Source organism: Barbatula barbatula (genome assembly GCF_947034865.1).
Source record: "Barbatula barbatula genome assembly, chromosome: 2".
Lineage (NCBI taxonomy): Eukaryota > Metazoa > Chordata > Actinopteri > Cypriniformes > Nemacheilidae > Barbatula > Barbatula barbatula.
In genome coordinates this window covers 2243106-2256873 of record NC_136767.1, presented here as the reverse complement: position 1 = coordinate 2256873, position 13768 = coordinate 2243106, and the positions used below count along the sequence as shown (strand labels likewise).

At 37.2% G+C, this 13768-nt stretch overlaps 2 protein-coding genes across 2 annotated transcripts in view; both read left to right on the top strand.

Moving 5' to 3' along the window:
* The first annotated feature begins 1986 nt into the window (after positions 1–1986).
* cdk7 (cyclin-dependent kinase 7) lies at positions 1987–5454 on the top strand. The gene is made up of 12 exons (XM_079476735.1): positions 1987–2096; positions 2286–2345; positions 2483–2516; positions 2601–2668; positions 2762–2830; positions 3645–3755; positions 3845–3963; positions 4047–4146; positions 4260–4346; positions 4542–4691; positions 4768–4912; positions 5282–5454. The coding sequence occupies exons 1-12, from the start codon at positions 2031–2033 to the stop codon at positions 5308–5310; spliced, it is 1038 nt and encodes a 345-aa protein (XP_079332861.1). The 5' UTR covers positions 1987–2030; the 3' UTR covers positions 5311–5454.
* A 1003-nt stretch (positions 5455–6457) lies between these two features.
* serinc5 (serine incorporator 5) overlaps positions 6458–13768 on the top strand; it is a 14019-nt gene continuing 6708 nt past the window's right edge. Inside the window, exons 1-5 of the mRNA XM_079476720.1 lie at positions 6458–6690; positions 10652–10819; positions 12288–12466; positions 13003–13085; positions 13757–13768. Of these exons, the coding sequence (XP_079332846.1) occupies positions 6664–6690; positions 10652–10819; positions 12288–12466; positions 13003–13085; positions 13757–13768 (469 nt within the window). The 5' untranslated portion in view covers positions 6458–6663. The remainder of the gene's footprint in view (positions 6691–10651; positions 10820–12287; positions 12467–13002; positions 13086–13756) is intronic.

Below are 13768 nucleotides of genomic sequence, written 5' to 3'. Positions count from 1 at the left end.
GATGAGGATATGGGTTTACAGAAGTCCACATAACAAGTGTTAAATCCAAAGTAAGTATTTAAATTACTTACTAATTACTTTTTATATTCTATATCAACAGTGATGCGTTGAGTGATTCAAGGATAGACATGAAACGGCTCTTAATTCATTCAAATAAATAATATAAAACTACATTAAGTAGTATTATTAAGTGGCCAAAGTATTACAAATGTGAGAATTATACATTAAAGCACAGATTTTAAAGTTAGTCTTTGAATATTGATGTCAATTCCAGTTTTGCACTCACATACAGTATTTTACACGAGTATTTAGCTCAATAACATCAGAAATAATTGTAATTAAATTACAGAACAAATGAGTGTAATCCCTTACTTTACTTCTTCAAGGGAAAGGTAATTAAATTACAGTAACTAATAACATAGTAAGTTACACCCAACACTGCTGGTTATTATAATTAAGTTTCCAAAAGGTCTCAAGATTTGTGTCGCATCATGACAGATGTCATTCAAGGCTCAGTTTTGGCACTGGTGCTATTGTGCACGAACCCTGCGTCAACCTGTGTATTTTACTGTGCTGTATAATTATAACACAGAACAACTAAACAAATGTGATGCATCTCTCATTTCGAGTCAAAAAATACTTTATTGTTTTTTTCCAGGTTGCAACTGACATTTTCGGTTTCAAAGTAGTTTAACAGCTTTTAAACTATATGCTTAAAATTCTATTTCGTATTACGAAACCACCCAGAAATCATTCTGTAATTTGTGACATTGGGTTTAACAGCAGTTAAGAAAGTGTATCTGATGGGGTTTGTGCACAAAACCACAAATGTGTTTATCAAAGTCAGAGGAAGTAGGCGTCTTCATAAGAACAGAGCTTGTACAAACCACTTCCTGTTGAGATGGGAAACTTCTGATGGAGATCGAAAGGCGTACAGTAAACAAGTCAAACAAAAAAGTCATCAAAGGAGAAACATTTGTATAATAATTACACCTAATGCACAGTATGTTAAACTTATCTCCTGACACTCATGGCCACTTTATATGTTTACTGATCATATTGACACTTTGATTTCTAACTTGTGGGTGCTAATATTATTTTCATGCTATCACTATTGATACACTTTTTGAAAATCTCAAATATCAATGTACATGGATAAAACAATTGAAGCGGTCAATTAATTGGATCTTAATTGTCAATGTTTTTAATAGACTGTGTCCTGATATTTATGTATCATCGGTCTGATCTACTGATCAATCATTACTGTAATATGCTTTGTGTAACCAAACTGTTGAACAAATGTATAAAATATGACATACCATACCTCGAAAAGAATTAGAACTATAATATTTGCCCAGTATTTATATATTGGAATAATGCAAAAGGGGGAAAGAAATGTAATTGTTGATTGATGTTCCCCGACAATATGAAATAAATGTGCAAAAACCGCTTAGATTTGTATATTTGTGTATTTTTATATTGTTATATTATATATTATTTATATCTGTATAATTTTTTCTTAGATTGTTAGCAAAATTCATGCAAAACTTTCATGTTCATGCAAGAATGCAGACGCACGTGTCTTCGCATAGACCACTACGCCCCCTGCAGCAAGAAGTTGTTATTGTATACTAGAGAAACAGAAGCTTTCAGTGCATGCAGATTTACTGTCCTAATATAATATAATAATAATAATTAAAGTAAATTCAAATCTTGATATTAATAAAACTAGAGTAATAAAAAGTCAATTTTTTTCCAGTTGGTAGCATAACTTATTTTATTTGTAGAACAAATTGTTTCCAATTTTTTTAATAGTTCTGAGTTATTATGGCTTAAATGAGAACAAACCAACTGCAATTTTGTTATAATGGACAATAAAAAACATTAATTTTGAAAAGAATGTTAAAACGTAATATTATATTAAAGCTTCGATTCAACGTGAGGGACTTTTATTTGCACCGGAAGTGTAAACTGCTCTTTAACAAAGCAGGAAGTGTGCCTTCACAAAGAGCAGTTCTTCAGTCATCATCATGGCAGTAGATGTGAAGAAAAGAGCAAAGCGCTATGAGAAACTGGACTTTCTAGGTGAAGGACAGGTAAACGACATTTTTTTATTTCTGAGCTGTTGTTGGTCAAAACATTCAGAATTGTTTTCGGTTCAATTGCGCGAACTTTGTATAGATGAGCTTTAGTTGTTGTCAGTGTGTTGCTGCAGTATATTCTGCAAGTCCGATATAATCTTATAGCGCAGTCAAAAGAAATAATGCTTTGCCATCATTTTGCAGTTTGCAACTGTGTACAAAGCAAGAGACAAAACTACAGACACCATTGTTGCCATCAAAAAGGTAAGAAATCCATCACATTGTCACCTTTCAACATGTTGTATTGGGTTGCTGTGTATGTTGCCAATGGTTGTCTTATCTCATACTATGGAACTTTTATGTTATTCAACGATTCTTGAAGGTATGTTTGTTTTTTTCAGATTAAAGTAGGACACAGAACGGAGGCCAAAGATGGTGCGTTATCTCAGATTTTACCTTTTCATTTTTGCATGTTCATTTGGAGGCTTACACCGTTGCACTTGTTTTTCTGTCTTCCAGGCATCAACAGAACAGCTCTAAGAGAGATTAAGTTGTTGCAAGAACTCAGTCATCCAAATATTATTGGAGTAAGTGATGTGTCTTATGCCTATATGAGTCTTTGATGTACTGTTTAATACATGCTGAAATTGACGCATAGCGACTCCCTGTTTGTGTCTAAGCTCCTGGATGCGTTCGGTCATAAGTCCAACATCAGTCTCGTGTTTGACTTCATGGAGACGGATCTCGAGGTACCGTTACAATTGCATTTATTCCATTGTAATTGCCAAGCTGGGTTTACAGTTAATTCCAGCTAATGTTTTGTATTCTCCAACAAATCATGTACATGAATAGAATCAAAGCATTAACCCAAAGATTTTAATTCTGTCATCATTTACTCGCCCTCATGTTGTTTCATACACTGTATGTATACATTTCTTAGTTCCATTTGGAAAAACCGAACTATTCTGGGGCACCATTGACTACCAAAGTACATTAGCTTCCTGTTATACAAGTCAATGGTGCCCCACAAGGTTATTTTTTTTCCGCTAAAATTAAAACTTTGACAATGTATCTGCTCATTGATTCATTTAAAATTGATCTAAAATTATTGTAACTAAATGAAAAATTTAAATGCTGCTTGCAAAATAAACTGAAATAATTTTAAAGCAGTAAAATTATCAAAATAAATGAATCTTATGTATAATATAACATAAAAAATAAACCAATTAAACAAAACATATAACTGTTGCCCCAGAACGGTTCAGTTACAAACATTCTTCAAAATATCTTCTTCTGTGTTGAGTGGATCAATAAAATGTATGCGGGTTTGAAACAACTTGAGGCTGAATAAATGATGAGAATTTTCATTTTTGGTTGAACTATACCTTTTAAGGGACATATTGATCAAACAGACAAAAGTTTATGAAAAGAAACACATTTTTGTGTAAAGTTTTTCAGGTTTTGTAAATGACATTGTTTGTGCTTCCATGTTCCATAGATGTGAATTTGAATACTTTATCTATTGTTTAATGAATACTTAAATTGTGCTATGATGTGTTTTAGGTCATCATAAAGGACACCAGTCTTGTATTGACCCCGGCCAACATCAAGGCATACATTCTAATGACACTACAGGGTTTAGAATACATGCACAGTCACTGGATCCTCCACAGGGTAAACTTATTTAGTATAGTACCAAGAACTAATTCTCAAAACAAGAGTTCATTGTCACCTCCTGTTATTGTCATTAATTTCCTTTGTAGGATCTGAAGCCCAATAATTTGCTACTGGATGAAAATGGAGTCTTGAAGCTTGCTGATTTCGGACTGGCCAAAGCATTTGGAAGTCCCAACAGAGTATATACACATCAAGTAGTGACCAGGTTTGTCTAAAACAAAGCTTTTTGTACTGCTGACAATAAAGTAGTTTTAAGCAAAATTATAAACACTTTGTGGTACTTCTCAGATGGTACCGTGCCCCAGAGCTGCTCTTTGGTGCTAGGATGTATGGTGTTGGTGTGGACATGTGGGCAGTTGGTTGCATTCTTGCTGAGCTTTTGCTCCGAGTGAGTATATGACTTTATAGCGTTCATGTAAACAGTTGACTTTTAAAACCTGCCAATCCAAAATGACATATGCGCCTTTCATAAATTTCAGGAATTGTTTTGGTTTTGTCCAGGTACCATTTTTAGCCGGCGATTCAGATTTGGACCAGCTGACGAAGATATTTGAAGCTTTAGGAACACCAACAGAGGAGACATGGCCTGTGAGTTGTATTAAATGTTAAAATCTTGCTGTGTTAAAGGAAGGGTAGACGTTTTTATATTTTAGCACACTAGCATTGAGCATCTCAACTTTCCATTCAGAATGCTCTTTAAAACTACGCCTCCTCCAAAACACATGAACGCAATGATGACTGATGATATTTCTGATTTAACACGCGTTCTGCTCTTTGTTTCAGGGGATGTCCAGTCTCCCGGACTATGTGTCATTTAAACTGTTTCCTGGCACACCACTGGAACACATCTTCAGTGCAGCTGGTGATGACCTTCTGCAACTCCTCCAGGGTTTATTTACCTTTAACCCCGGCACTCGCACCACAGCTTCACAGGTGATTCATTCTTTAATCGTAATGTAGAGCCATCGTCGTTGAAAGTGCATCTTCATTGAAAATGTTCTTGTTTCAGGCTTTGAAGATGAAATATTTCAGCAATAGACCAGGACCAACTCCAGGACCTCAGCTTCCCAGACCAAACTCTTCAGCAGAGGCCCTGAAAGAGAAAGAGAACCTGTTGATAGGAATTAAGAGGAAACGTGACACCATTGAACAAGGTGAGAAACTCACACAAACTTGCAAAACAAAACATCGGTAACACTTCACAATAATGTGCTATTGGTTAACAGTAGTAAATGCATTGGCCAACATTAACTAACAATGAACAATTTAGTTTTTCAGCATTTATTAAAGCTCGTTGCTGTTATACAGTTCAGAAACTAATGTTAACTGTAACAACATTTTATTTTAATAATGTGTTCGTAAATGCTGAAATTAACATGAATTAATATGAATAAATGCTGTATTGTCCTTTTTGATAGCTAAAGCATAAACTAATTGTAAACAAATAGCACCTAATTGTTTAGTGCATGTAGACTTTCAAGTTGTTTCTAAAATGATCATTTTATATCTTTTCCTTTTCGCAGGTACCCTTAAAAAGAAGTTGGTGTTCTAAGTGATGCGGATATTTTGTTGCCCCTTATTCTGCTGTGAATAGTAATTGCTTTGCTTAACGGTGCAATGAACTGTTACAGAACGGCTGTATTTATGTTACTAAGTTTAATTATTTTTCTATGTACTATAAAAAATAAATGATAAAAAATAGAAAAGATATGTTGTTTCTGTCATCATTTTGCAAATCGCCTGCTTTAGTTTATCCAGTTATCATCCTAATTTTTTAGTATTTGTCTTAAGAGTGCATAGACAATTTTGACTTAGGATACCATACTGCTGCGTCATCATTTACATCTTTATGTACAATCATCAGAGGCAATTTTTATTAGCGCGACACTGCATCTGTAGTCCTGACGGAGGTGCTGTTGTCACAGCCCTGACAGCATCATCTCTCCAATGGATCATGGTCATCCATTGTTTATCAGAAACAACTGGATATCCATCCTACCCAAAAAAAATGGATAAAAGCTTCTGCTTAATGACCTATTTAGAAGCCATACCCAAATATTTTAATAATTTCATAATTTACTCACCTTCGTGCCATTCAAACCTGTGGGGTTCTATTTGGTCGAAACATTGGTAACCAATCAGCATTAACCCCTATTGAATTCCATTGAATAAAACAGAAATATGAGGGTGAATAAAATATAAAAATGTTATATAATAAAAGATTATAAAACTATCCCTTTAGTAAATTAGCATCACTTCATCAATACTTGATATATGTCATTTGTAAGTTTGAAGGTCCCTCCACAATTCTATGCCTTAAAATGTAAAGTTTGGCATGACTATAAAGGTGTATATTTATATAGATGCATACTTATTATGATGATACGCTTGTTTAGCCTTATAACCCTAGTGGGCCCCAAACACCAAATAAAAAAGTGCTATACACGCAATATAAACGAAACCTCATTTTGGCATAATATCCACATTGTCATGATAGAATCAATTATTTGGCTTATTTTTGCTGAAAATAATGTAATTTAAAGGATCAATGCATGGAGCTTCAAAAATGCCACTGATGTATTTCATTCGTCATTGTGGTCGATGAAAAATGTAAACCTCAAATCGTGACGACAGCGGAAGTAGCGAACAATGAGGTTTTAATTCGATTAGAAAATACGATCATCGAAATGAACTCTAACAAAGAACGACTTCACCTTTCACGAGATAGCATCGCCGCAGACGTCCGCGCGCATTCGTCTGCGCGCGCGCACGTCACAGTCTATTGTGAGCGGCGCTCGTACGGAAGCCTGAGGAGAAGGTGCCGAATCACGGTCGTGTTTCTGAGGAAAAACTCGCATTTGAACCGAATCGGCGTGTTTAAGTGTGGATTTAGCCCCTGGTCAAGATGTGCACCCGGTGTTGTCTGTCTCAGGTACGTGATGCAGATATTAACGTAATGTCTTGTCTGGTCATTTAAATATCGCTCGGTTTCTGTCAGTTCAAATGATCTAACAGCTACAGCGCAGTTTCTCTTTCATGCAGATTTATTTTTTTTAAATAAAAAAGTTGTATTGAATTATATTTATTTTGTTAATGAGTGGGTATTACTCTCAAGTACACAAACAGCTGCGTCGTTGTTTTCTGTCACTCGCAATTCCTGCGTTTTTGATGCGCCGTGTTTGATCGGTTGTCGTGAAAATAGTGAATCGATAGATCATATAACCACGTCTTATTAATACTTTTGTATATTAGCCCCATTGTGACCTCATGAAGACAAAGAGGCATCGATGCTTTCTTCTATTCAGTGCTGTAGTGCACTTTACTGTATGACAGTCAATAGCACGATACTGTATAGTTAAGGGAAATGATGTCATCACCACTGACAGTGTTTCATATTGTGAACAGGATAAATATGTCACTTTCTGACTTTACTTGCGAGCCTCAATAAAGCATACAACACCAGAAACTGGAGGAATGATTCTAGGTCTGGATGTGGAGAATTGTCAACATTGTCTCCTTCACATGGTCTTAAAGTTACATCTTTAGCAGTTTGGGGTGTGCGGGTGGTCCTTTCATTTCCTGGTTGGATCCATGTGGCTGCTTGTTTGCATAAGATTAGCCCTGGAAATAGGGAGCTTGGAGTCAGTGTTCAGCCCTCAATAGTGTTGTCTCATTAGCGCTAAGCCTGTCAGGAGCTAGTGGCCCCACAAATGTGTCGCTGGGAGATGGATTAGCATTGCCCTGTGTAGGGCTGTGCAGATAATCGAAAATTAAAACGGTAATCGTAAGTTTTGGCCGATTACAAAAACAAAATAATCGATGGAAACCGATATGTGCCGCATTCTGTTTAGCAAGGATCCTCTCTGTTCTTGTAGTATAAATCCACGGCGCACACTTTTCCTTTACAGCGGTTCAGCAGTGCTAGTTCTTTACATTTCTCTTTCAGTTAAATTCAGAGTTTAAAGGTCAATGAGTAATGGTGTTACATAATCGGGATCTCAATATTGGCCAAAATAATTGCGAATTTGATAAATCGCATAATTCATAATCGAGCACCCCTGTGTAGTGTCCACGTTCGTGAGCTAGCTTACGACTACCATTAGATTGCACAGTCGCTTTATCTTTGGTTTGCATATTGACATTCATTTTATCTCCAATTTCCGCCGGCTGCTTTTATTAAAGTTTGGAGATTTTGTAAAAACTTGGTGAACTTCCCGACACAACATATTCATTTGGTTTCGGTTGATACTGTTCTAACGTCAAACCAAATAAAGTGTCAATCTCCGATAGCACGTGACAGATGATTAAAGGGATAGTTCACCCAAAAAATGGAAATTGTAATTCACGCATTACTCAAGTTGTTGCAAACCTGTGTACATTTATTTGTTCTGTTGAACACAAAGAAATATATTTTGGAAGAACGTTGGCAGCTGAGATCTCTGGGCCCCGGTTCGAAATTCTAAAAACTTTTTATTTTGTTTCAACAGAACGAAAGAACAATTCTTTCTAAGTTTCATTTTTGGGTGAACTTTCCCTTCAAGTGCGCATGTTATCAGCATTGTTTCACTATTAAAGTTATCCAGAATCTCTTAATAATACTTTGTTGAACGTCTTGTATTTCTTTATTTTTGAAGTTATTGTTGTTTCAAATGGCTTATTTGTAGCAGGCATGTTATATCTTGACTTGTCTTATAGGAAAATCATGGAAATCTGACTGTGATATCACCGTCAGTTGTCTGGCTTGAGTCATGACTGACTCCTATGATTCATCCTTGGTTATAAATTCTGTAGTCAAAAGGATGGTTTGTCGTCCTATAATCAGATTTAATAACTGCTCTAAATACCCAAAACATCGGACAATCCTTTACCCAACCTTGGTTTTGGGTTTAACACATTCCTCAAAAATCTGATTCTGTCAAGCTTTTCTTCCGCTAGACTCAAACCCCAGAAGTGTTGGTGGCAGGACTATCTGTATTGACTTTGTGGGTAGAAGTGCGACTTTCTCAACCTTGTGAATTTCACACATCCGTTACTATCTTACAGAGTGTTTACTCTTGTCCCAAAAGCCTTCGCATTGCTCTCTATTTGCATCTTAGAAAGCCGTCTAGGCATTGCCATCCAAACTCCATCCATCAGCGTTGTTTAAATCTTCAGCTCTGTTCTTTCTACCAGGGGAAAGTTTGACTCTACTGTGTTACTATGGTGTTCTTCACACTGGACAAAAGAGCACTTTTATGTACACTTCAAACAGTGAAGTAATACATTTTTGTCCTAGCTGCACAATTGCCTGGCTCACAGACCTACAAAGCGGCCATTCATGACATTGGGACTGTACAAGAATTGTCTAACCAGTTTCGCTTCTGATAGTATTTGAACCAGCGAGAGACATCAGATAGCTTCGTGCCATCATTTAAAAGAGCATTCAGAACAGTCGACAGTATTTGGGGTATAATGTTGATTTTTATATTGCCTATTACATATTTAAATGTTTGCTACAACGTCGCCTTTTGTTGGATGCCGTATTAAAACGCTTTACTAAGTTTCTGAGATGCTCAACAGGAACCCAATGTCCAGGTTATTGTGGCCTCGGGAGAAAAGGGCTCTTAGGGGAATGATGGGGGATGGCTTGTCTGTGAAAAGATCTAACTGAGGTGTTACTTGACCAGTGGTGGGGACTCCATGGTGCCGTGGAGGAATGGGGCTTTTGTGTCGGGGTCATGCAGGCTGACCACCTGTTGTCAGGGGAGGGGTGTACGTCCTGAAGTGGAAGGGCTTTTGTTGATGTAGCTGGAGTTAAGATCATGTGCTCGAAGGGGTTTTGTTGTTCTTTTTCTTATGTGAAAATAGCAGACGTAAACATTTCGGTCTGTTGTTGTTTACAGCGTTAGTCATTTCTGATAAATAGTTGGAATAATAGGTCGTCACGTCTGGGTTATTGTCACGTGTTTGGATTGCTAAAATGAAAGAACTATAATCGAATGTTTATTTATCAAATGTTAATAAAATTATTTAGTACATAATTTAGACATAATTTGTCATTACATACTTCTGCATAAACCTGGATGGATGAGATAAAGCTTGATAAACTATTTGAAATATTTGGTTATGATAGAAACCAGTAAAGTCTGATTCAACTATTTGGCTTTAAATATAAATATATATTTAAACAGACGTGTTTATGTGATTATTACATGCCAAGACAAGTCAACAATCCGTGTGCTTCATTTGTTTTGTCTTATCTGCAAACACAGTAGATGAAAGGGCTAAAATTCTTACAGACATTTGTACAGATCTGTATCGACTCGATCTCATCTCAGTTCCTCTTTTTGTCTGACTCTTGCATCATGTTATTCAATCTGCTTCCTAGTAACAGCCCAGACGGCCAATAGGAATGATCCATTTGTTCTGTTGCAGGTGAAAACAGCCAATGGGGTTTTTTCTACCTTGAATTCATTTTCTAATTTCAGCACGTGTTAGTTTTAGTTAGGTTTATTTTAGATGCGATTGATCTATTTATTAACATTCTGCATTATTCTTTGCTTCGAGGTTTACATTGACACTTGAATGAGTCTATTTTAGACTTGCCTAAAAGTATATAAATGCATATCCTTTTATGTACAAATGAGCAGAGTTAGTCATGGTTCATTGTAAATCTTTTAAATTTCTCTTAGCCGTTGTTGATGTTCAAATCACCAAACCAGACACACCCCTACACCCATCTTTCGCTTTTGTCTGCGCTCGACCAATGTCCGTCCTGTGCATCTTACTGCTGATTGGCTACAAGGTTGTTTTGGTACTCGGCCCGACTTTGTCTGAACAAGCGTAATTTGGAAATCGGACTTTTAATTTGCATGTGAATTGTTAATATTAATAATGTATTTGTTTTCTTGCAGCTGGCGTGCTGTTGCGGCTCGGCCGCCTGCTCTCTCTGCTGCGGCTGCTGTCCCAAGATCAAACAGTCCACGTCCACCCGCTTCATGTACGCACTGTTTTTCATCCTGGTATCTGTCACTTGCGTCATCATGATGTCACCCACTGTGGAGCAGGCAATGCAAGAACATGTAAGTCTCTAGTCTGACTTTCCTTTTTCATGTTTGTTAGTATCAGGTTCCCTAATGTACAAAGAAGACATTAAAGCTGATCTCAAGTCGGTAGCTGCAGGCAGTGTCTTTCACGCCTTAGGGATGCTCCTCAATATTTATCTTCCAACCTTTGAGTTTAGTTTCAACTCAAACAGACCCACTAGTTGTCTAAAGCGATTTAAACGCTGTAGTAAATATTAGGAGCCGGTGAGCCTGTTGAAAATCGTGGGGTGTTAGTTTGATTGGGTTTTCTCTAGATTGCTGTGGTGAAAGTGAATATATCTGAATTCAAACCCCAGAGATGTTTGTGTTACGAATATATGAAACAAGCAAAAATATTTTTCAAAGTGTCACATTGAGTTTAAATGCTATTTTTCAGCCAATAGCAAAGCTTACGTCCTCCATTATCTATAATAAAAAAAACGTGTTCAAAAGCATTTACTGGGACATTGAAAGTCGGTATTCAGGCATTCATTCCGTAAAGAAAAGGCCCGCGGACACATGAGGGTTTTATTACGATCAGCCTGCCCAGAAAAACACAAAAGACAGACACTCCGCACTTCTGCTTCAGAACCAAGTGAGGAATATAAGAATGCAGGACAAAATATCGTGTGTCTGTCGTTGAGATCAAAACGTTTTCTTTTACTGTTTCTACCATTATTATTTGCATTTTAGTTTTATACAGCACCCCAAAGAGGAGAACTTGAAAGGTTTGAATGCACTCAAACTCGCCGGAAGTGTAACATGAGCCTGTGTCTCTTTGTTCTCTACACCACAATGAAACTCACGGTTTAAATGCCACGAGGATAAAAAACACATTTGCAAAACATGAAAGACCCGCCATTAAGGTGTCCAAACATAAAGATTTACAAGTGCTGTTAAATGGGGGTTTTTTTCATAGTAGTTGCAGCTAACCGAATGTAAAAATCCCCTCCTGCAACCCAAAGTGCATAGAGCTTTAATAACTATTAATGATTATAAATATTAAATGATTTTTGCAGTGCCAACATTATAGCTGTCTTACATAATGCCAGACTATGTGGAGCCTTCTCGAAATCACCCACTAGTCTAAGTAACCGACAAAAAAGAGTTATAAATACTGGGTTGAACTCTACTGGCATTTTATAGCTGCGCTTTTTCCTGCTAAATTAAATTGTAGTGTGTTTTTTGTAAGGATACTAGAATGACATCATCTACTTTATCGGTATGTCTTCCACTACACTGATATATCGACCAGAATGAACATTTTTGCCGGATAGGGCTTGAAATGTCCAATTTTGACCCAAACTGATGCATATGAAATGATTCTTATCTTTGCCATAGAAAAATCTATCAAGCGTTTTTTTTCTTTTCAGTTTTGTACTGTGTTTTTTACTATTGTAGCTTATGGAAAAAACATGGTACGTTTTCTGAAATGCGATTTATTTCCTGTTTTGTTTTCTCACAGATTCCGTTCTACAAAGACATGTGCAATCAGCTCAAAGCCGGGGAGAACTGCAGCAGTCTAGTGGGCTTTTCAGCTGTCTATAAAGTCTGTTTCGGGATGGCCTGCTTTTTCTTTTTCTTCTCAGTGTTAACCATTCGGGTGCGAACCAGCACGGAATGTCGGGCGGCTGTCCACAACGGGTAAGTGATCCACCCAGGCACCTTTGAAGTGGTATTTACACTGGAAACAGTGCTTGTTCCTCCTCTGATTTCTCGCTGGTCCTTTGGCCTGGGTCTGAGGGAGGTACGGGGACCACCGTGCTTTGTTTGGACTGCACGCCACTCCTGTTGCTCCATTATTCACCCACAACCAAAGATCTGAATAGAGGTATTAATTTGAAGGAAATGAGAGCCCAAGATGAGAGCTCTTCATGTGGCTGTATAAGAATGATGGAAGTATGTTGTTAGAATTCGCAGGCAGTCTGGAGTCAGTGGTTTTAGAATAGAACAAACAAAAATCCCTGTGTAAAACAATGGCGTTCATCTTCCTGTATCCAACATTGTGACTAACACGAATGAACAGGAAATCCAGTGAGCAGACAATATATGATCCGAAGTCCCAGAAAATCAAAGTCCAAGAAAAAACAAAAAACAGTCAATATTTATTGAAATGTTGCACCAGTAACTATTTTATATTTAAGTGTCTTTAATTGACAGTTTTCTTCTGTTTTATGCAGATTCTGGTTCCTTAAATTTGTGGCGTTGCTGGCCTGCTGTGCTGGAGGATTCTTTGTCCCAAATGAAGACAAGTTTCTTGAAGGTTAGTATGATGTGTTTTCTCATATCAGACTATATTTCTGTTACTTTGTGTGTTTTAAAAGGAAAAATTGAGACGTTATAGTAAAGATTCATTGTTTTGTGCATGGAACTCCCATCCGTGATATGTTATGCACTCTGAAATGTTCAAAAGAAACTGAATCAATCTACCGTGAGAATTGTTGTGCCCCTTTCTTTATCTCTGGCGGATTCTTCCGTTGGCTCAGACTGTGCTCATAACATCCTTTATCACTGACCTTGTGACTACAGACGTGTTCAGGACTGTTTGAGCACTGCTTTGGTGTAACACTTGGCTAATCTCAGTTTAAACATTAAGGTCGTGAAATTACAAGTGATTAAAACCTATTGACAGAAAACCTTAAAAAAATACATTGAATAAGCACAAATGTACACATTTGTAGAGAATAAACAATAGTAAGAACAGAAGATCTTTCACAGTGACTCTCTCTCTCTTTCTCTCTCTCTCTCTCTCTCTCTCTCTCTCTCTCTCTCTCTCTCTCTCTCTCTCTCTCTCTCTCTCTCTCTCTCTCTCTCTCTCTCTCTCTCTCTCTCTCTCTCTCTCTCTCTCTCTCTCTCTCTCTCTCTCTCTCTCTCTCTCTCTCTCTCTCTCTCTCTCTCTCTCTCTCTCTCTCTCTCTCTCTCTCTGTCTTCCAGTGTGGCGTTATG

What these genes read in the sequence shown, in the direction of transcription:
- cdk7 (XM_079476735.1), top strand. Translation starts at nt 2,031, where the DNA reads ATGGCAGTAGATGTGAAGAAAAGAGCAAAGCGCTATGAGAAACTGGAC. An exon ending in CAGAACGGAGGCCAAAGATG is followed by an intron (nt 2,517 to 2,600) that starts GTGCGTTATCTC and finishes TCTGTCTTCCAG; the next exon opens with GCATCAACAGAACAGCTCTA. An exon ending in TCATGGAGACGGATCTCGAG is followed by an intron (nt 2,831 to 3,644) that starts GTACCGTTACAA and finishes GATGTGTTTTAG; the next exon opens with GTCATCATAAAGGACACCAG.